Here is a 22,540-nt window from a genome sequence, read left to right on the forward strand (position 1 = left end):
GGTCATTGACCGACCCTACATAGTTTACAAAGACACTGTCTGATAGCTGATTAAAAATAGTCAAATCATGGGATTCTCGAAATGGTTACATTGAGTCAGTTATCTTAATAGTGACCTAACTAGTCACTTGATTAGCATGTACGGGTGCTAAGCGGAAGCTAATTGACCTCAAGTAGTGAATTAAAAAGACATCTCCTAGACAGTGCAATAACCTTCATCCGACTACTTATCCATAGATTACTTCTAGTGGGTAAAATATCTACTTTCTAAAGTGCAGTATAAAATAAACGTTTAAAGTGGCTACACTATTGATTACATAGAGACACTCAAGGGACGAGGTTACCTGGGATGCAAACAAAAACAAGTAAGAGAGCTATATTCGGCTGTTCCGAATCTTATATACTCTTCACCAAATTATACTTCAAAATAAAAATTTTAAATATTTTTAGGTAAACATAATTTATTTTTTTTCCAAAGTTGTTTTTTCATTTTTTGGAAAAAATTTTTTTAATTGTTTTTTTAAAATTTTATTTTTTTAAATTTAGCGAAAAAAAACTTTTGGTGAAAAAAAAATCGGGTTAAAAAATATTTTTTTTTTTCGATTTTGACCCTTTGTAGGTCCAACTTACTATGGTCTTATATACGTCATTGCAAAGGTCTTTGAAATATCTATCATTAGATATCCATATTAATGACTTAGTAATCCAGGTATAGGTCAACAATCGAGGTTGTCCTGGTTTTTTCATTATATCTCAGTCATTTGTGGACCGATTTTCTCGATTTTAAATAGTAACCGAGCCCGAAGAATATTGATGTATGAATCGTGTATGTAAGTTATTTGGGGACTTCGGAAAGTTGATTTCAACCGACAGACAGACATGGCTATATCGACTCCGCTAACTATAAGGATCCAGAATATATATACTTTATAGTTTAGGAAGTGAAAAATGTAGAAATTACAAACGGAATAACAAACTTATATATGGGGGATTTCATGTCAAGTGAACCAACTTTTGAAATCGATGTCTTCCGATCGGGATGAAATTTGCACCAAGGTTAGCTCTATTGGATAGTAACTCAGACACAATTTTTCAACAACATCGGTCGAGAACTCTCTGAGTTATAGGGGGTAAAATTTTGACAATTTGGTCAAACAGGGGTTTTTTCTTATCCATGTAACTTATTACCTATTGTTCTTAGCAAAATGTGTTCCAAATAGTATAGATAGCTATTTCTTCGATCTTTCGAAAAAAAATATTTAAAAAAAAAAATAAAAAATTTTTAATATTTTTTTTCCGAAATCAAAAACTTTTTTGACTTTTTTTTAAAATACGCTATTTTTTTTTATTTTTTTTTTTTTCTTAAAATAAAGTTTAGATATTTTCCTTGAACACCTACTTGGTCGCTTAGTGGGATGCGAGTGGGATATCTATCAAAATAAATATTTTGTAACTCAAAACATAAAATTTTTGACTTTTTTTGCAAAATCAAAAACTTTGTTGACTTTTTTTTTTCAAAATGGACCCTTTTTTAATCTTTTTTTTTAGGTCAAACAAAAGCTTAGATATTATCCTTGAAGACCCTTTTGGTCGCTTAGTGGGATGCGAGTGGGATATCTATCAAAATAAATATTTTTTAACTCAAGACTTACAATTTTTTACTTTTTTTTTTGCAAATACGATTTTTTTTCCAAATGGGCCCTTTTTTAAAATTTTTTTTGTAGTCAAAAGAAAGCTTAGGTCCATTCCTTTAAGATATTTTTAGTCCCTTAGTGGGATGCGAGTAGGATATCTATCAAAATAAATATTTTGTAACGCAAGACATACAATTTTTTAATTTTTTTTTGCAAAATCAAAATTTTTTTCCAATATGGGCCCTTTTTTAATTTTTTTTTTTGCTCAAAAGAAAGCCTAGGTCCATTCCTTTAAGATATTTTTAGTCCCTTAGTGGGATGCGAGTGGGATATCTATCAAAATAAATATTTTGTAACGCAAGACATACAATTTTTTAATTTTTTTTTGCAAAATCGAAATTTTTTTCCAATATGGGACTTTTTTTTAAAAATTTTTTTTGCTCAAAAGAAAGCTTAGGTCTTTTCCTTTAAGACCTATTTTGTCACTTAGGAAGATGTGAGTAGGATATCTATTAAAATAAAAATGTTGTAACTCAAGACATTCAATTATTGACTTTTTTTTTGCAAATTCGAATTTTTTTTCAAAATGGGCCCTTTTTTAAAAATTTTTTTTTAGTCAAAAGAAAGCTTAGGTCCATTCCTTTAAGATATTTTAGGTCCCTTAGTGGGATACGAGTGGGATATCTATCAAAATAAATATTTTGTAACTCAAGATATACAATTTTTGATTTTTTGGCAAAATCAAAAACTTTTTTGACTTTTTTTTAAAATGGGCCCTTTTTGTAATTTTTTTTTTTGCTATAAAGAAAGCTTAGGCCTATTCCTTTAAGATGGTTTTGATCGCTTAGTGGGATGCGAGTGGGATATATATCAAAATAAATGTTTTGTAACTCAAGACATACAATTTTTGTGTTAAAACATTTATTTTGATAGATATCCCACTCGCATCCCACTAAGGGACTAAAAATATCTTAAAGGAATGGACCTAGGCTTTCTTTTGAGCAAAAAAAAAAATTAAAAAAGGGCCCATATTGGAAAAAAATTTTGATTTTGCAAAAAAAAATTAAAAAATTGTATGTCTTGCGTTACAAAATATTTATTTTGATAGATATCCCACTCGCATCCCACTAAGGGACTAAAAATATCTTAAAGGAATGGACCTAAGCTTTCTTTTGACTACAAAAAAAATTTTAAAAAAGGGCCCATTTGGAAAAAAATCGTATTTGCAAAAAAAAAAGTAAAAAATTGTAAGTCTTGAGTTAAAAAATATTTATTTTGATAGATATCCCACTCGCATCCCACTAAGCGACCAAAAGGGTCTTCAAGGATAATATCTAAGCTTTTGTTTGACCTAAAAAAAAGATTAAAAAAGGGTCCATTTTGAAAAAAAAAAGTCAACAAAGTTTTTGATTTTGCAAAAAAAGTCAAAAATTTTATGTTTTGAGTTACAAAATATTTATTTTGATAGATATCCCACTCGCATCCCACTAAGCGACCAAGTAGGTGTTCAAGGAAAATATCTAAACTTTATTTTAAGAAAAAAAAAAAATAAAAAAAAATAGCGTATTTTAAAAAAAAGTCAAAAAAGTTTTTGATTTCGGAAAAAAAATATTAAAATTTTTTTATTTTTTTTTTTAAATATTTTTTTTCGAAAGATCGAAGAAATAGCTATCTATACTATTTGGAACACATTTTGCTAAGAACAATAGGTAATAAGTTACATGGATAAGAAAAAACCCCTGTTTGACCAAATTGTCAAAATTTTACCCCCTATAACTCAGAGAGTTCTCGACCGATGTTGTTGAAAAATTGTGTCTGAGTTACTATCCAATAGAGCTAACCTTGGTGCAAATTTCATCCCGATCGGAAGACATCGATTTCAAAAGTTGGTTCACTTGACATGAAATCCCCCATATACACAGAGAAAACATATTCGTGATAGCAACCGAATTTGTTGCCAATCGAATGATTCTGCCTTAGAGACCGAATTTTACAGTTGTGGCTACAAAATTTTAAAATGGGTAACAAAAGTTTGGTAGCTTTAACCGAAATTCTTCATTGTTAACTGATTTTCTGTTGATAGAACCGAAAAATTCTATGCTTGCAACCGAATCATTCGAATGGCAACAAATTCGGTTGCTATCACGAATCTGTTTTCTCTGTGTACCCTTCTCACGAAGATAAAGGGTATAATAAATAAACTGTATGAGAATTATATCAACTCAATTTGTATAAAACCAATTTGTATGTATTACTAACATAAAAGTGCAATACAAAATAAATGTTTGAAATGACTTCACTCTAGTTTACTTAGAGACACTAAAGTGACAATTGACTTCACACTAGATTATCTGGAATATATAAAGTTACACATATGTGCCAAATGACGTAAAATATATAAATTGGAATGCGCCAAGTGATCAGACATTAGTGACAATTACTGTCTCTAAAATAGCTGGGAAATGTTAAAGTTCGGAAATTCATATTTGCAGAAAGCGCTCCATTTTATAGTAAGATGGAATTGTATCAGTGATTCAAAAATTTATAGTATTTTCAACAAAACCCTAATTTTCATTTCCATAGAGAATAAAATTACTATTCCTATATATTTTTTTTTTAATTATAATAATAATTTAATTTGAGTTTGAATAAAATTATTCCCCTTTGTTCGAATCGACTGTATTAACTTGTTGCTTTAAATTTACAAATTGTTAAAAATACAACTAAATATTAAACAAAATTATATTTAACTATGTCACAATTTTGCCCCAAAACTTTATTAGAAATATTATTTATTGCTACTTATTATTAGAATTAAATTATTTTTATAAATATTCAGCTAAAATTAAGAAAATTTATGATGACGAGACAGGGTTTGTTGTGCTGTAAATACATTAATATTCTGTCTGTAGTTGTTTTTTTTTACTGCAAGTATCTGTAAAATAGTATTCAGTATTATCAATATGATGTCGTGTGGAAAATCAGTTGAAAAACCAAATTGTTTTTATTTTATTTGTTATGTTTTATTATTAACTATTACTAGCAAACAAACTAAAAACAACAAACAATTACACTATTATGCTAATTTATAAATAATTGCCAGGCATTTAGGTCTATGAACTTTGTGTAAAAACTCAACTGTGTACAATTTTAAATAATTATATTAAACATGAAGTTTTATTTAAAAACAAAAAAAAAACATAAATTATACAGGTTGTTATACTTTAAGCATGATTATTTTTGTTGGTTGTTAAAGTTTATGTTTAATTTGTTACTAAAAAGAGTTTTAAAGACATTGAGGGAAGTTTTTACTTATAATTCTTTTACAGTTTTATGGGTAATATTTCATGAATTTTTAAATTTAAAAGGCTAACAATTTGCAATATTCATTGGTTACCAAATAGTTGTCTATACTTGACAAATATTTATCATGACATTTTATGACGCTTGTTGTCATGACAAAGTTTTGTCATAACAAAGCTAACTGATAATTTTTTATGTTGACAACAATGTTGATGTTGATTATGACAAATATTTATCAGGTATAGACATAAAGCAAAGAACATTAATGGTCCACTGGCTAAAAAAAACCAGGGTTTTTATTTATGATTTATGGCATCATTAATTGAAACACATTTTTTTCAAATTTCTCTCTATTCCTCTCTCACATGATGTCATTCTAAATAACAGTTATTGAAAATGTTTAAATTGAGGTTGATTCATCTTTTATTTTATGAAACCAAATAGTCGATCTTTTTTTGGTAAAAATCACATACAATTTATAATTTATTAATGTTAAATATATTTTGACACTTGTGTTTGTATTTAATAACAGTGGGCGTTTTTAATATTTGTACAAATAAACTTTAAAAAAATAAACTATCAAAGTTCTATTGTACAATATTTTAAAAGAAGAAATTTCTTAACTGATCTCATAACTTTAACATAAGAAAAAAAAAAACTAAATTAAAACTTAAATGAGTCATATTATTTAGATGATAAATATCACTCAAGTTCACACATTTACCTGCTTTTGTCAATTTTGGATCTCCCAGGCGACAATAGTCACCGAGAGCACAACAAAATTTAAGATTTTCCTCACGTGCCGAAGCATTTGGCAGGAACATACTTAACACCGCTATATCTTCATTATTTTCTTTGGCTTTTTTAATGCGATCGGCACCGATCGTTTTGGTTTGTAGGTGTAAGCGGGATTTCATGCGCGACGACAAAACATCAACATCGGTCATTTTGTTAAGAGTTTTTTTTATACACTTTTCGTATTAAGTTAATTAAATTTAATGGTTTTTTTTAGGCTACTTTAAAATAAATTTTATAAGTTTTGGCAAATTATAGAAGTGGAGGTTTTTAAGCTTATTTAAAATTAGATATTATTATAGCTGGAACTTAAGCGAAATATCTTTGATTATTATATTATGAATGACTAAAATCCTGCCGCTGCAAACTCCTATTGTTTAGTTTTTTTCAAATGCGGAAATTCTTAACACAACCGGTCTTGTTCTATTCAAACATTGACACAATTAAAACAATTTGTTTATTCTAAACGGGTCATAAAAAACTTTAAATAAATGTTTTTAATTTTGGTTAATTTTCTAAAAATAACTTTAATGACACGATCATTAATAAAGAAGTTGTATGGAATTAAAATGTTTTTGAAAACATTTAATAAGAAACCAAGTAACTTAATTAAGCTAAAACATTATAAACATCAGAATACTTTAAGTAAATTAAAATTTACAAAAATGGTATTAATTTCCTTTGACTAATTTGAGCCATATACGAAACTCATTTCCTCTCATTTAACAGACTTTGAAAGCCACTTCAAATTTCAAATATTCAAATAAATTCTAAGAAATTGTCGGCATTAATATGTTTTTTTTGTTGATTTCTCATGTATATCATAAATTATTTTTTAATAACTTTTACTTTTTTTTTATTAAATTAATTTGTAAAATCAAATTAAATATGAAATAAGATTTATAGGAAAATAATTTATCATATTTTTTTTTGTTTTTATTAAAAATGATGTCATCTTTTGAGATTTAGTTAGAAATATTGATGATGCTGATGGCACATTTTTATAGACCAATGGTTTATAAAAAAAGTGCCCAAAAAACAAGTATTTTCTTTATATAAATATACTTTTATGTTATAAATAAATAATTAATCATTAAGTACAAACAAATGTTTAAAAGTTTTAATAAATTGTTGGTAGTTTTAATGTTGACTAAACTAAACTTTCCCTTAAAGAAACAAATCAGTTGATCAACATCAACTAATCAGAAGATTCATTGCATTATGGAATCGTTACGGAATTTCAAGATAATAATGATGAATTAGCAATGTAACTAGTTATTTTAATATGTATGTTCGTGTCCAAGGAGGAATTCAATAGATTACAAAGATACAGTTTGGTGACTAGTCAAAATAATACAATTTATGGCAATACTCTTACTGAGTATTGTCATTCAATTAGTCAGTTATCTTACTAGCTCTCTATTTGATTACTTGTCTAGCTATCCAACTTTGTATTTTAACATGTATCCTAGAAATATCTAATTGATCAATATTCCGTCCAATTCCATTGGAGAGCTCTTTGAAATACTTTAAATTTTGGAAAAGGTTTCCTGAGGATCTGACCTAAGCAACTTGTGAAATGCGCATAGGAACTAGCTTATCTCCCAACAATAAAATTCAGGGAATTTATTAAAATATTAGTTTTGTATTCCCCGTATAAATTTTTAATGATAAACCAAGCTTTCAGTTTGCTTCAAAAATTTCGAATTTTGTGCCAACAAAGCGATATATGCGGGAAGTTTTGCTTTATTTCTTTAATTTGAAAAAAGTGCGGCTCAAACTTACAGTTTGCTCACCAAAGCTAATGGTGAATGTGTTCCATCGGTTTCAACGTGTGAGAGATGGTGGTGATTTTGACACGGAAGACAAAGGACGCCCAAGCCAGCCAGAAAAGTTTGAGGACCAACAATTGAAGGCATTACTCCAAGAAGATTGTTAACAAACTCAACAAGAGCTTGCAAAATCATTGGGAGCTACTTAAGCAGCAATTTCAAAAGCAGGAAAATTGGTAACCATACGAATTGAAGCCGAGAGACCTTGAAAGAAGTTTTTGCCTATTTGAAATGATGCTTGAAAGCTATAAAAGAAAATCATTTTTGCACCATTACGATAACCCGAAGCTATCCGGCTATCTAGCCGAAACGACACCAAAGCCAAATATCCATGGCGCTAAGGTAATGTTCTGTATTTTGTGGGATCAAAGGGATTTTATCTATTATGAGCTGCTGAAATCTGGTCAGACCATCACATGGAACCTGTACCGAACGTAACTCATTCGTTTGAAGCGAGAATTTACCGTCCGATTACTATTCGGTTCGATCGATACAGAACGCTCTATCTGGGATACGCTTCTCTTCAGAATATGGTATCCGAAATTGGCTTGATTCGTTTCGGCCTCAAACGATGAGCAGTTCTTTTGGCGCGAAATCCGTATTTTGCCAGAAAGATGAGAAAAAGTCATAGCTAATAGTTTGAATAAATTTATATTGTACAAATGTTTCAAAATAAAAGATAAAAATTTGAAAAAACTTTTTCAAAAATCAAGGTTTTCTGATCATATTTCTGACATTTATGGGTCGATTTTGCCGATTATCAATACCTAAATTGTTGAATGTATAACTGATATTGTTAAGCTGAAAAGCTGGATGAAGGGGGAAAAGACTGGATAATTGGAAGAGATGTTCAAACTCTCTGAGCCGAAACAAAATCGTTTAGATTTTGTTACTCAGAACAATTGCACAAATAAATATGGAAAAAAGGAAAGAAATAAAACAAAATAATTAGGATATTTTCGAATTATTTGGAAGGTGGATTCTTACCATAAGGAACAATAGGATTAGGATAGCGAAGTGAACAGGTTAGAGTTAGATTTGTATCTCTCGCGAAAAGAAGTATTTACGACCCTTGACGTTTAATTTAGTACGTAATGACAAGTGGAATTATACTGCAACACATAGCATTATGCATTAGTATATATTGAGGAAAATAGGAATTGCAGGGAAATTAGGAAAATCGCTAAGTGTTGTTTTTGGCGTAAACAGATATATTTATACTTGATTGTATGAACAGCGCTGAATGTCATTCCCTAAGAAGTATTTGAATGTTTACTTCCCAGTCATAATTTAAAAATTTGTGTGTTAATTTGTGTTTTTGGCCATTTTTGTACCCTATACCACCATAGTGGGTAGGGTATAATGCGTTTGTGCAGATTTTAGTCTAACACCCACCTTAAAGTAATCGATTAAACGATGCCCGTCCGTCCGTCTGGCTGGCTGGCTGGCCATGTAAACATTGTGCGCAGAGTACAGGTCGCAATTTTAAAGATATTTCGATCAAATTTGGTACTTTTTTCGGCCCAAGGACCAAGTCTATTGAACCTGGCTGAAATCGGTCCATTATTTCACATAGCCCCCATACAAATGTCCTTCCGAAATTGGACTTTATAGGTCATAAATGTTTAATTTATAGATGTGTCTCCACAAATTCCGCTCCAAATAAGTTTTATATATACAAAATTCATGTCACCAAATTTTGTTACGATCGGTCCATAATTAGTCATAGCTCCCATATATATTCAACATAGTTAACTTTCCTATAGACATAATTTAATGGTGATCGGTCCATAATTGGTCATAGCTCCCATATAAGGCCCACTTCCGAAAATCACTCCAAAAAATATAAATTATTGAAATTTTAAAAGAAAAATGTTTTTGCTCTTTTACTTAGTGTAGGGTATTATATGGTCGGGCTTGATCGACCATACTTTCTTACTTGTTAAAATGTAAGAGTTTTTCATCATAGGTATTTCATTGCAATCCATTTTCTATTTTGTTAAAGATCCTCCCATACGCAGCTTATGGGATATTTTTAAATTAATATTTTAATGAGTATCATGAATTTGCTTATATTCTAAAAGTAATTAAATTACAAAAATTTACACATGTGCCAATACAAAATCATGTTTTAATTTTATTTCCATTTAATTTTATTAGAGGTCATTAAATTGTTGTTTTAGATTAATGAGAATTTTGTTATTTTTATAGACCAATTTGTCATCAGCTTATATAGAGTTTCAGTAATTATCTAGTTATTTAAACAAATTAATTAAAAAACACATAATTATGCAATAAATTTGCATACATATTAAATCGATCAATTAAAACATAAAAAAATGTTCTCCTCTACAACTTTTGTAACGATCTGTAAAAAAAACTAAATATCAATAAAAATAGTAAAAATAAAGCTTTCAAAATATTGTTTGTCGCAATGAAAATTATTAGGAAAATGAGCCACTAGTGATTAGTTGTTTTTGGGTGATAGGGACCGGCTGTTGTTGCAACATTATTAAATGTGGCCAAATTTATGGTTATGAAGTAAAATTGGCTGTCAAATGATGACATGTCAAAAATTGAGCTGACATCCAGTGAATATATATTTTTGTAGCTTAGTGTAACTATTTGTTTATTTACAAAATATCAAGTGCATAACTATTTATTTCCTCCACCATTTTTTGTTCAATATTATTGGCTTTTAAACTAAATGAATGTTTAAAAACATACTATTAATTATAATGTTTTTATTAACAACAAACTCAACTAACTATATAGTAAAAAAAATAGTTATGAATTGAATATTTATGGTAAAATAAGTATAAATATTTGTTTTTTTTTTTAAACAAAAAACAATAATTAATATGAATACCACAACACATTATTTGCCTACGTTCGATACAAAAATGTTTAATTTCAACATTCAACAGATTGTTATTAAATATCTAGCGCACACACTCAAAGGGTATTTAATGACAACTATTTATTTATTTATTTATTTGATATCAATTACTAGATTTACTTTTATATACAAATACATAGAAATCTTTCAATATCTAGCTAGTTTTATTTAGATTATCTATAAAATAGCTAGATAAATCAATAGTTACATATAAAAATGTCAAAGTGACACATGTAAATTAATATTGGAATATATTGTAATGATTAAAATTTGACATTTACACACATGCATATGTATATACCTACACAAAATTCCCCATTAGATATTATTTATGGATGTAGAAAAAGAGCATATGTATATGTAGTTTATTATTTTATGTATTTAATCATACATTTATGACACATTATATAATGAAAATAAGTTCATAAATATATAAGTTTGTATGTAGTTTTGAACGTGTGACTGCATTTGAAATTGTGATTTTTTATGTTGAGCAATATACGAGTACAACAAGTATTTTTCACCATCAGCCATCAGACTTAGATACGCCTCTGCATTATTACCTGATTTTGGTGTTTTGTTAAGGTAGTTTATTTTAATTTTTATATTTTTGTTAAAATTTTTAATGACCAGCATGTCTTAAAAACTATTTTAAAAGCCGGAAATTTGTTAAAAACAATGTATGAGAGTTATTGTTGGGGGCATGAGTAATTTCGTTAGAGAACATTAATTAACGTTTATAAATTAACTATGGGTTTAAAAATTAAACATAGTTTAACTGCAGTGGCTCAGGAAATAATTTGAAATAATAAACAAAAACAAAAAGTGCTGTTAGAAAAATAATAAGTACCATTAATTCCCCTTTAGTGGTTTGACATTAATTCAGGATCATATAAATATTTTAATTTCATGTTTCTGGGTCTATTATTACAGGAAATTCAAAAAAGTATTATTATCGCCATCCCATATTTTTATTATTATAGAAATTTCAAAAAGAGTCCATTATTAGAGCGAACAAAGTACCATTAGGTCCCCCATTTTATGAATTTTACAGTAAATTCAAAAAGGTATTGGGTTTATGACTTAAAAATGCGGTATTTACAATAGATGGCGTATGTTTTCAACGCGGTTTTTGTTTTTAATAACTTATATGTCATTTTGAAGGCTACATATCTGACATTTATACCCAATTGAACATTATAGCGTAAACAAAAAGCTAAAAATTTGAAAAATATCTCAACAAATTTTCAAAAATCAAGGTTTTTTGATCATATTTCTGTCATTGCTGATTTTCGTATGAAGCGAGCGGAATGCGGAATGACATGAAATCGTAATATTCCATTATGACATTAGTCACATGTTTCAATACCAGTTAAAAAGTATTTATAATGAAGTGGTTGTCTCACCCTCTTCATAATCCGGACCGTGCCCCTTCCGACTACTATTTGTTTCGATCGATGCCGAACGCTCTCTCTGGAATACGGTTCACTTTGGAACAGAGTATTCGATATTGACTTGATTCGTTCTTGGCCTCAAAAGATGAGCAGTTCTTTTGGCGCGGAATTCGTATTTTGCCAGAAAGATGGGAAAAGGTCATAACTAACAATGACCAATACTTCGAATAAATTTATATTGTACAAATCAAGACGAATTTATACAAGGTGGAGTCAGTTGATTATTTTTTTTTGATTCTAACAGCTGTCAAAGCATATTTTTATATTTAAATATCTATGTATGTACATATTCCAATATTATTAACAAAATATTTATTTTTTACATAAATAAGTAAAGGTCTCACTATTCAATTATCTACACTATATTAAGTTTTAATACAATTTGTTTAATTTTTCATTTTTGTTTTTTGACATTTGTTAAGACAAATTGTAGTTTTTGTAGACTTGCCACCCCCTTGTATGAATTCGCCTTGGTACAAATATTTCAAAATAAAAGCATTTTCAAGTCATATACCTAATATATATTTATGCAAAGAGAACAATATTTCCTATCCATTGATATATGAAATCTATATTTTCAAAAGAATTTCAAAAGAAATCTCTTCTTCGCAGCTTTAATAATTTGACCAGGTTTTTGAAACAAATATTTAAAGATTAAAAAACCATCATAACTAACATCATATTTCTTATTTATTAAATTCATAACAAGTAAAAACTCTTTTGCACAAAACTCAAAATATCTACCACCATTTACAAATGTAAAATTTCTCTTTTAATATTAATTAAAGTGTCACCTTAAAATCAAAAATTTCTAAAATGTAACCAACCAATATGTTTAAATATTAAAAGAAATCACAGTTTATAGTATTTTACTTAGCAGTAGACAATTCTTTTCATTTTAAACAATGTTTTCAAATCGCTAATATTTATGTGTCATTTAGTTTGAGTGTCGCCTATTCATGTCGTATTTATGCCAATTGTGGTCTTTATTTGTTTCACCTGACATTCAAAACATTGTTAATAATAATGAAATTATTTTAATAAATAAATAAATGAGTTTTCATTTTGTAATGTGTTTATTGGCTATTAAATGCATTGCCATGCTCTATTACATTTGCCGATTTACAAGTGAGGTTCACAGGTTGTTGTTAATTTTATTCGTATAATGAAAATGTTTCTTTCTAGTTTTATTATTTGATTTATAATATTTGTTTTTAAGACTTTGTCATCACCCTAAATGTTTTCTGCTCTCTGTGTGCTAATATCATTCATTCATTTATACATTGCTATTGACATTTGCTGTCAATAACATATTTACTACTATCTATCGTCTTTATTGTTGACAAATCTATTTGCAAGTAAACAAAACAATAATAATAAAGTAAATTCAGTTGGAAAAGTGTGTTAATTGGATATTAGAAAAATTGGCATAAAAACTAAATTTAACAATTAATTGCTTTAGCGAATAATAATGTTGGATTCGAATTCGTCCGGTGCATTCGCAGTGGCAAATTCAGCAAATGCGAGCGAATTGATTCATTTTGTTGAGAATCAAGGTATATTAATTATAAGGTAGTGTTATCAGAACAGCTGATCGTTTTTTGCTACTATGTTCATTTTTCGCCGTGGTGCAGAATCAATGTCAAACTTTGTTTACATTTTGTAAATGTCAAACTTTGTTTTGCTGTTAAATTCGTTTATGTTTTAAAACCAATATTAATACTACACGAAATTAGTTTTATTTTTAAAAACATCAAATTAAATTACAAACAGATTCAAATTTATAAACATTTTTTGTTTAACAAAAATTCGCTTTGATTTATTTGTGGACTGTTTTTGACATTTTTCCCTGACAGCCAATTCGCCTTCAAATGCAGGCACAATGTCAAACTACATATAAAAAAAATATAACCAATTCGCTCGGTATTCTGAATTCGCCGATGACACTACCTTATAATTAATATACCTTGGTTGAGAATGTCAATCTCAATATCAAGGTGCATTCAAGGCGAATTTATATACTACAAGGTGGTGTCGGTGGCGAATTCAGTCAAATACGAGCGAATTCATTAATTTTTTATGTATGGAGTTTGATATTTGAAACAATGAGAGAGTTGTTTCGAATGTCAAACTACATTTATAAAAAATTAATGAATTCGCTCTGATTTGCCTGAATTCGCCACTGTCACCACCTGGTATATAAATTTGACTTGCCTGGTATCTGAAAAGTATAAAACGTGCCAAAATAGTATCTCCAATCAACAATGCCATTCAAAACATAATAGTAACAAAAATGGCATAACTGTGTCACAAATCCCATCACTGATGTACATTGATATTTCAATCCGCATGCAATATACTACTGAGAATATTTTGATGTCAAATTGACAACTGCGCAAAAAGAATAACAAAACAATAAAAAACTGTCATATAAAAACAATAAAAGTTAATCGTTGACAATTATGTCAAATTAAACTAGACATATGATGGGTCATTTAATTTCAAGGATTATACATTTGTTTTTTAACAAACACAAACTGCAAAGCATTTAGAACCCAGACTCTCTGGCGGGAATAGAACCCACAACCCTTGGATTGAAAGTCCAACACACTATCGTCTAGTTTCAAAATTTTAACAACGTTTTTCAATAAAAATTTTAACCGCCCTAATTGTTGTCATGTCTGCATGTATTTAACTAGTAATAGCAGTATGTAAAATATTTCCCTATTATGTAAAGCCATTTTTAATATTTATTTATAAAAAACATTAAAAAATAAACAAACTCAAAAGAAATTGTCATAAAATATTAATAAAAACATGCAAAATTTAATTAAAATTGAGGCACGCATTATAATTTTGTCTGTTACTTAAATGTTCGATAACATATGGGCGTTTAAAACGGTTAACTGTTATTACAAACAATTTCAATAAATCGATAATTTATTCAATACGCGTTTTACAAGTTCAAAACTTTCAACGCCAAAAATACACACGAAAAAAAAACAACTTGCACTTTCATTTTTTTTTGTGTAAATGTACTAAAAAACCCAATAAGTAGTTTGAGGGTAAAGGGATTAGTTTGTTATTGTGTTATTTAATATTTTCAATATTTTAAGAAATTTTAAAAAAATATATTAAAGTATTTTGGGAGTTTCAAGGTTCTTAGATTTTAAAGAAATTAGCCATTTATTTAAAATTTTTCTTTACTTTTTGAAATTGACAAATTGCTATTTTATATTTAATTTAATTCCTATGTATATCTTTATTTGTTTAAATTTATTTTTGCCTCCATTTCACATACTATTTAAATAAATTATAAATAAACATATCACAATACAATAAATTCAAGAAGATTGAAATCATTCCAAATGTTTATTGAATGCCAATTGAGTTTTCAATTTAGATTGATTTGAAATTTTCAATACAATTTGCTAGCAACAGGCACAAATGTTTTTCTCAAAAAAAAAAAAAAAACAAAAAAAACTGTTTAATAATTTATTGAATTGTATATCAAAAATTTGACCTTAAATTGTAGTATTTTTTTTCAATAGAAATTCATCTACGTTGAAATAAAAATTGTAACCAAAAAAACACCTACAAACGTTATATTTTAGTCTTTTGTGACACTGAGTGAATGAAAACAACGTTTTTGGTTGGGTTTCGTTGATTAAAGTTGGTTTAAATAGATAAAAAAAATAACAACAAATTATAGTGTTGTAATTTAAGTGTAGTGATGTTGAAAGATAATTAAGATGTTTTTGTGTTTGTTGCTGTTGTCAAATAGACATATGTTCCATTTATTGATATGATATTGAACTTTTATATTAGAATTTATTGGTTTCCGAGACAGTGACGCAGTGAGTTTTTGCACAGAGCAGGGTAATTTTAATTTTAACATAAATAAGGCTGGGGAGAATAGTTTTGTGTTTCAAAGAGTAAAAAAAAAGTTGGAACACCAAGAATTGGAGGCATTACTCCATGAAGATTGTTGTCAATCCCAACAAGAGCTTGAAAAATCATTGGGAGCTACTCAAGCAGCAATTTCAAAACGTTTAAAAGCAGCAGGATTCAAACAAAAGCAGTGAAATTGGGTACCATACGAATTGAAGATGAGATACCTAGAAAGACGATTTTGTATGTCTCAAACTGTGCTTCAAACGCTATAAAAAAAATGTGCACCGAATCATTACTTTTTATGAAAATTGGATCGATCCATTACGATAAGTCGAAGAGAAAGAGATCATATAGAAGCCCGGCAAACTTTCCGAATCGTCAAATATCCATGGCGCTAAGGTAATGATCTGCATTTGGTTGGACCAAAAGGATTCTATTTAATATGAGCTGCTGAAATCTGGCCAGACCATCACAGGGACCTGTACCGATCGCAACTGATTCGTTTGAAGTTTGAAATATTGCATCATTACAACGATATTTTAAAATAAAAATCGGAAATGAAAAAATGTAGAATTAAATTTCAAATAACTGTCATGGAGCTACACAAACGAATCTTGTTCATAAAATATTAGTTGAGCACCAAAACGAAAAACAATAGAGAATAAAATGATGAATCCAAAATGGTATTAATATCTTTTCCAAGTGTGTACTTTCGTTCAGGAGTTATTACATAACAAACTTTAAACAATTCAAGAAAAATGTATAAAAAGAGTTTTGTTTATAAAAACAAAAGTATTCTTTGAGCACCAAAACAGAAAACCTTAATAAATAGGGAATTCAAATACGAATAAAACTACTGTACTGTTTAACAGAGGATAAAAATACCAATTAATGGAGATGTCGATCATTTTCCTAAGTGGTTTCATTCAGAAGTTATTAAGTAGCAAACTTTGGAAACATAAAAAAATAAATAAAAATGTTGTTTGCTCATAAGCACGAAAGTATTCATTGAGCACTAATAGAGTAAAAAAATACCTATTAAAAGAGATATCGATCATTTCTCCAAATACTTGCGTTCAGAAGTTGTTAAGTAGCTAACTTTCAAAAAATTTAAGAAATTTTAAACCAAATAAGTAAACAGTTTTGTTCATAAAAATTACTTTAGATATATTCATATTTGGATGCAAAGGTTCTAAAGGACTGGAATGAATTTTAATGTAAACAAAAAAAAAATATACTGAAAACTGTTATTGATCGTGTGAAAAGAAAAAGAATCACGCAAACGACTTTTTAATAATATTTTTAAAATACTGATGAAATGTCACTTTATTTTCTCTCTGTAAATGAAAAGTTTTAGGGTCTAAAGCCAGTTTAAAAAGAAAATTTTTTATAAAATGTTTGCTATTTGTCTGAAAAAAAATCACACAAACGACGTTTTATAAATTTGTTTGAAATACAAATGAAATTTTATTTTATTTTCTATTTGTAAATTCATACCTAAAATAGTATCTTTTAAAGCCAGCTTCAGATGACAACTTTAATTGGTACTGATCTTGTGATTGCAAAAATAATCACACAAACGACTTTTTATAAAAAAATTTATTATACGGATGGGCAAAGTATCTGTGTTTAAAGCCAGTTTCACAACACAACTTTACTGCACAAACGACTTTTTATAACATGTTTTAATATGCGGATGACATCTTATTTTCTCCTTGTAAAGACATACATATATGAATGAAATTTTATTTTATTTTCTGTTTGTAAAGTCCTACCTAAAGTATTATGTTTTAAAACCATCTTTAGATGACAACTTTTATTGGTACTTGTGATTGCAAAAATAATCACACAAACGACTTTTTATAAACATATTTAATATACTGATGGGTAAAGTATCAGCGTTTAAAGCCAGTTTTAAAACACAACTTTACTTTGTACTAATCGTATAATTGCAAAAGAATTCCACAAACGACTTTTTATAAAATGTTTTAATATGCGGATGACATTTTATTTTCTCCATGTAAAGTCATACCTGAAGCCAGTTTTAGATGATAACTTTAATTGCTACTGATCTTATGATTTAAAAAAGAATCACACAAACGACTTTTTATAAAAATGTTTAATATTATTGTAGTTTCTCTTTGTAAAATCGTACGTAAAGTATTATCATCTAAAGCAGTTCTTTAAGACAAACAATTTTGGTTATTTGTCTTCATACAGATCACGTAAACGCAAAAAGAATCGTACGAACGACATTTTTTTTATTCAAATTTGAATCAAAAAGTCACTTGGTACTGATCGTGTGATTGCAAAACAAATAAACTTTTTATACAAATGAAATTTTATCCCAACTTTGTAAGAGTAAATTTTTATTCGTACTGATCATGTGATTTTAAAAATAGTCGACGACTTTTTATAAAATTTGTTGATATACGAAAGAAATTTCGTGTTATTTTCTCTTTGTGAATAAATAATTAACATTTAATGTCAGTTTTTTATTTCGGTACTGATCGTGTGATTGTAAAAAGAATCAAACAGGCGACTTTTTATAAAATTTTTGAATGTACAGATGAAATTTATTTTTGTATCTCTTTGTAAAACTGAATGTACGATTTTACAAACAACTGTTTATAAAATCTTGACTAATTTTCTTTAAATTGATTATGTGAATGCAAAAAAGGAATCACACAAATGACTTTTTATAAACTTTTTTCATATACGGATGATGTTCTATTTTTGTAAAGTATTATAGTATAATTCCAGCTTTACCCCCACATGCATAAACAGTTTTTAAATTTGTCAAAGGTTTATAAAACAAATTTTGAATGGAAATTTTGTTTTCTAAACCTTTGATAAATTTAAAAATTGTTTATGCATATGGGAGTTAGTAGATAACTTTACTTTGTCCTGATGGTATGATTGGAAAAAGAATCACGACTTTTTATAAAATTTTTTGAATAAAATTCATTTTATTTTGTCTTTTTGAAGACGTACTTAAAGTTTATAGTTTAAAGACAGCTTTATATCGTACTGATCGTGTAAATGCTGTAGAAATCACACAAAATACTTTGTATAATGACAGTTTTGATATACGGATGAAATTTTATTGTATATCGCCTAAATATATAAAACAAAATCTATATTTTTTAAATTTTCTTACTATTTTTAATAGATTTTTTTGGAAATTTTAGAACAAATTGTGATCAGAATTTCTAAAATAAATATTCTTCTTTTAGTAAGTTTTTGTTATTTAACAACTTCTTCTCTTCCCAGTTACAAATATTATTTAAATAAATTCACTGAAATTCTTTTTATTTGCAAAACCTTCTCTCTGGAATAGCAACATCAATAAAAGGATGAGGAAGAAAGCGAGATTGGGGAAACCTGATCGTTTAGAAGATTTTTTTTGGAGATGTTAGATCGTTGTTTTAAGAGTGAGAAAACATGTTATTTTTTGAGGAATCAAACGCAGGATGAAATTAATTTTGTTTTGAAATGAAAACATAAATAAGTTTTAATTGATTGCTAATAGCATTAACTATGTATTAAAAATTACATTAAAAAACCTTTAACATATTTTTCTTTAATACTTCGACAATTTATTGTTCTTTTTTTAAAAAATATTTATAAAAACAATTAAAAGATGTAATTTTTAACAATCTTTTTAAAACCACAATAGTAAATAAATAAAAATACTTATTTTAGCGCACTAAAATTCAGTTTTGTTAATGAAAACTATTTTTACCGATTTATTGCCGTATTTTGTATATATTCCACTGAAAAGAACGCAATTTAAATTAAACTATTTAATTTTGAATTATTTCTGCTTATTTTACACAGTTTTACCATAAAATCACAAGAATTATTTATAAATTTTTTCAAAATCTAAATTTGTGCAGCCACAAAATTGCGTTGTATTGTACTTTGCGTATACTGTATAATAAAGGACTAAATATTAAGTATACGCCTTATTTTTATAAAATTTTCTAAAACTCTGGTAGGTTTTTTTTTTGTTAAATTCTAAAATTTTGTTTATCATCTAGAAAGCATTAAAAACCATCCACTTCTTTTAATCAATTCTTAAATATAAAAATAAACAACAAAAATTCATTAATTCAGCATGTAAGAGGAAGCCAAGAGGGCGCTTCTTCATTAAAAATGCACAATATTTATAATTTGTTTATAATAACTAATCGTTTCACACATAATTCCATGATTTAAATAATGTTTTGTTTGTTTGCTTGGTTTTTGGTTTTTTTGTGTGTTAAATTGAGTATGAATGCAAAATAAACTAAGAACCATAAATTTTACATTTTTAATTATTTTTTTTTTAAGATTTTGCTGCGTATTTCTTTCCAAAAATCTTAACACACACGCGTTTAAGTAGAATTTTTTTTTATATTTTTTTTTCTTATTTTAATATTTGCTAAAATTATTAAAAATATTATTTATTTTTCTTTTAAGTTAATATTTTTTTTGATTGTAGATTTTGATATTAAAGCTTTAGCTTTCCGTTAAAACATTCCACGCTCATTGAATGCCGTTTTATTACTGAATTCATTTAAGTCGCATGGTACTTTTAACCAAAATACAATTTCAAATTTCAATACTACAAAACAATCAATGCTGGTTAGTGCCTGCCCTGACTGAATGACTGCCTGCCTGCTTGCTTTTTCGGTTTGTTTTGTTTATTTGTTGTTTACTGTTTGATCGACTTGTTTGCTGTTTGTTACTGGTGGCCTGTTGTTGTTGTAGTTGTTGCTGATGTTTAGGTTGTTTGTGTATTGTTGTTATTTAGTGTTAGTGTAGTAGAGTGTGTATTACACATTAAATCAAGAGTAAACTCAGTAAATATTTTGTTTTGATGTTGTTGTTGTTGTTATTGTTGATGTTTTTATGCACGAATATGTGAAGTTTTGTTAACAGAGCTGCCACATTCATTTGTTTAATAATTAAACCATTTCTGATCAAAAAATATGATTTTTATAGCAAAAAAAATAACTTAAAAGTAAAAATATAAAATTATATTTAGTTCTCCACAGTTTTTGATATAAAAAAATTGTATTTGAAATATTTTATTAAATGCAATTTTTTTTATATCATAATAAACAAGTAAGAGAGCTATATTCGGCTGTGCCGAATCTTATATACCCTTCACCAAATTATACTTCAAAATAAAAATTTTAAATATTTTTAGTTAAACAATTTTTTTTTCAAATTTTTAACATTTTTTTGAAATTTAATATTTTTTTTGAAATTTTATAAATTAAAAATTTTTTTTTCGTTTTTTTGAAATTTTTGAAATTAACAAATTTTTTTTTTCAAAGTTTATAATTTTTTTTTAATTTAAAAAAAAAAATTTATGTTTTTTAAATTTTTTTTGGTGAAAAAAAATTCGGGTTAAAAATTATGTTTTCCGATTTTGATCCATTGTAGGTCCATCTTACTATGGTGTTATATACGTCATTGCAAAGGTCTTTGAAATATCTATCATTAGATATCCATATTGTCTATATTAATGACTTAGTAATCCAGATATAGATAAAAAATAGGTCAAAAATCGAGGTTGTCCTGGTTTTTTCCTCATATCTCAGCCATTTGTGGACCGATTTTAAATAGGAAACTTCTCAAAAGCATGTCTGACAGAATTATTAAAGATTTGGATCCCGAAGATATCAAGTGTCTTCAGAAAATTGATTTCAACAAACAGACGGACAGACAGACAGTCCGCTATTTATAAGGATCAAGAATATATATACTTTATAGGGTCACGAAGGTGAAGGGTATAAAAATCTGCATAATTTTATCAGTTTGAGATGTTTAATAAATGATTTTGCAATTTTGGAAGGAAGACATTTTTTTAAATACAAAAATTTAAGCTGAATTGTATGTGTAAAGCTTCATGTTTTCAATTTGTGAAAATTTAAAAATCAAAATAATAAACGATTTTAATGCTGGATTGAAGAAACTGTCTGTGATAAATATCAGCAGTTGCAAAAATTATATAAAAACTTCGTGAGACAGGTACTAAAAAATCTCCAGAATTGGAAGGAAGACCTCGTAAGAAATTCCCAAAAATAATTCCCTGGGAGGTTATTAATAATCTAAAATTGAAAATTAGTTTTCGAACTGTTATTCGCAGGGCAAATGAGGCTGGTGTTTATTGCTAACGCCCCGCGAAAAACCTTTCAAAGATCATATAAACTGGTCGATATAGAAATGGAATACTGTTATCTTTTCGGATGAATCCAAATAAAATTTAACAGGCAGTGATGTAAGATGATTTCTAAGGCGACTGAAGTGAAAGGGACTAGAATATTATGGTTAGCAAGGACCAATTCATATCTTAAAATATAACATGACTGGAATCAGATTCAAATCCATTTTATCCAATGTTCTGTATACATACGCTGAGGAAAATATTCCCCTAATTTGGAGATTCCAGCAAACACACCTCTAGGGTTGTAACGGAGTGGTTACAATCCAATGAGGTACGTGCTTTGAAGTAACCTGCCCAATTGTCAGTTCTCAATCCCATAGAAAACCTATGGGAAATTGTAGATAGATAAATAAGGACTTTTCAGATGTGGCTGTATGGTAATGGCAAACTGTTTCAAAGGAGAAGATTGAAAAAGATTGAATGTGTTCCATCGGTTTCACCCAAAATAGTTTGAAGGCCAAGAATTGATGGCATTACTTCATGAATATGGTTGTCAAACTCACCAAGAGC

The 22,540-nt window shown here is 27.9% G+C and overlaps 1 protein-coding gene across 5 annotated transcripts in view; it reads right to left on the minus strand.

Moving 5' to 3' along the window:
* The window catches only part of Lmpt (Limpet), a 335,549-nt gene that overhangs the window by 4,148 nt on the left and 308,861 nt on the right, over positions 1-22,540 (minus strand). Inside the window, exon 1 of one of the 5 annotated variants that reach the window (XM_065502739.1) lies at positions 5,661-5,922. The exons of the other annotated variants lie outside the window; for them this stretch is intronic. Within the exon in view, the coding sequence (XP_065358811.1) occupies positions 5,661-5,883 (223 nt within the window). The 5' untranslated portion in view covers positions 5,884-5,922. Of the gene's footprint in view, positions 1-5,660; positions 5,923-22,540 lie in introns of those variants that run through there. 5 annotated transcript variants of the gene reach the window in all.

This window comes from Calliphora vicina, chromosome 3, assembly GCF_958450345.1.
Source record: "Calliphora vicina chromosome 3, idCalVici1.1, whole genome shotgun sequence".
Classification (NCBI taxonomy): Eukaryota; Metazoa; Arthropoda; class Insecta; order Diptera; family Calliphoridae; genus Calliphora; species Calliphora vicina.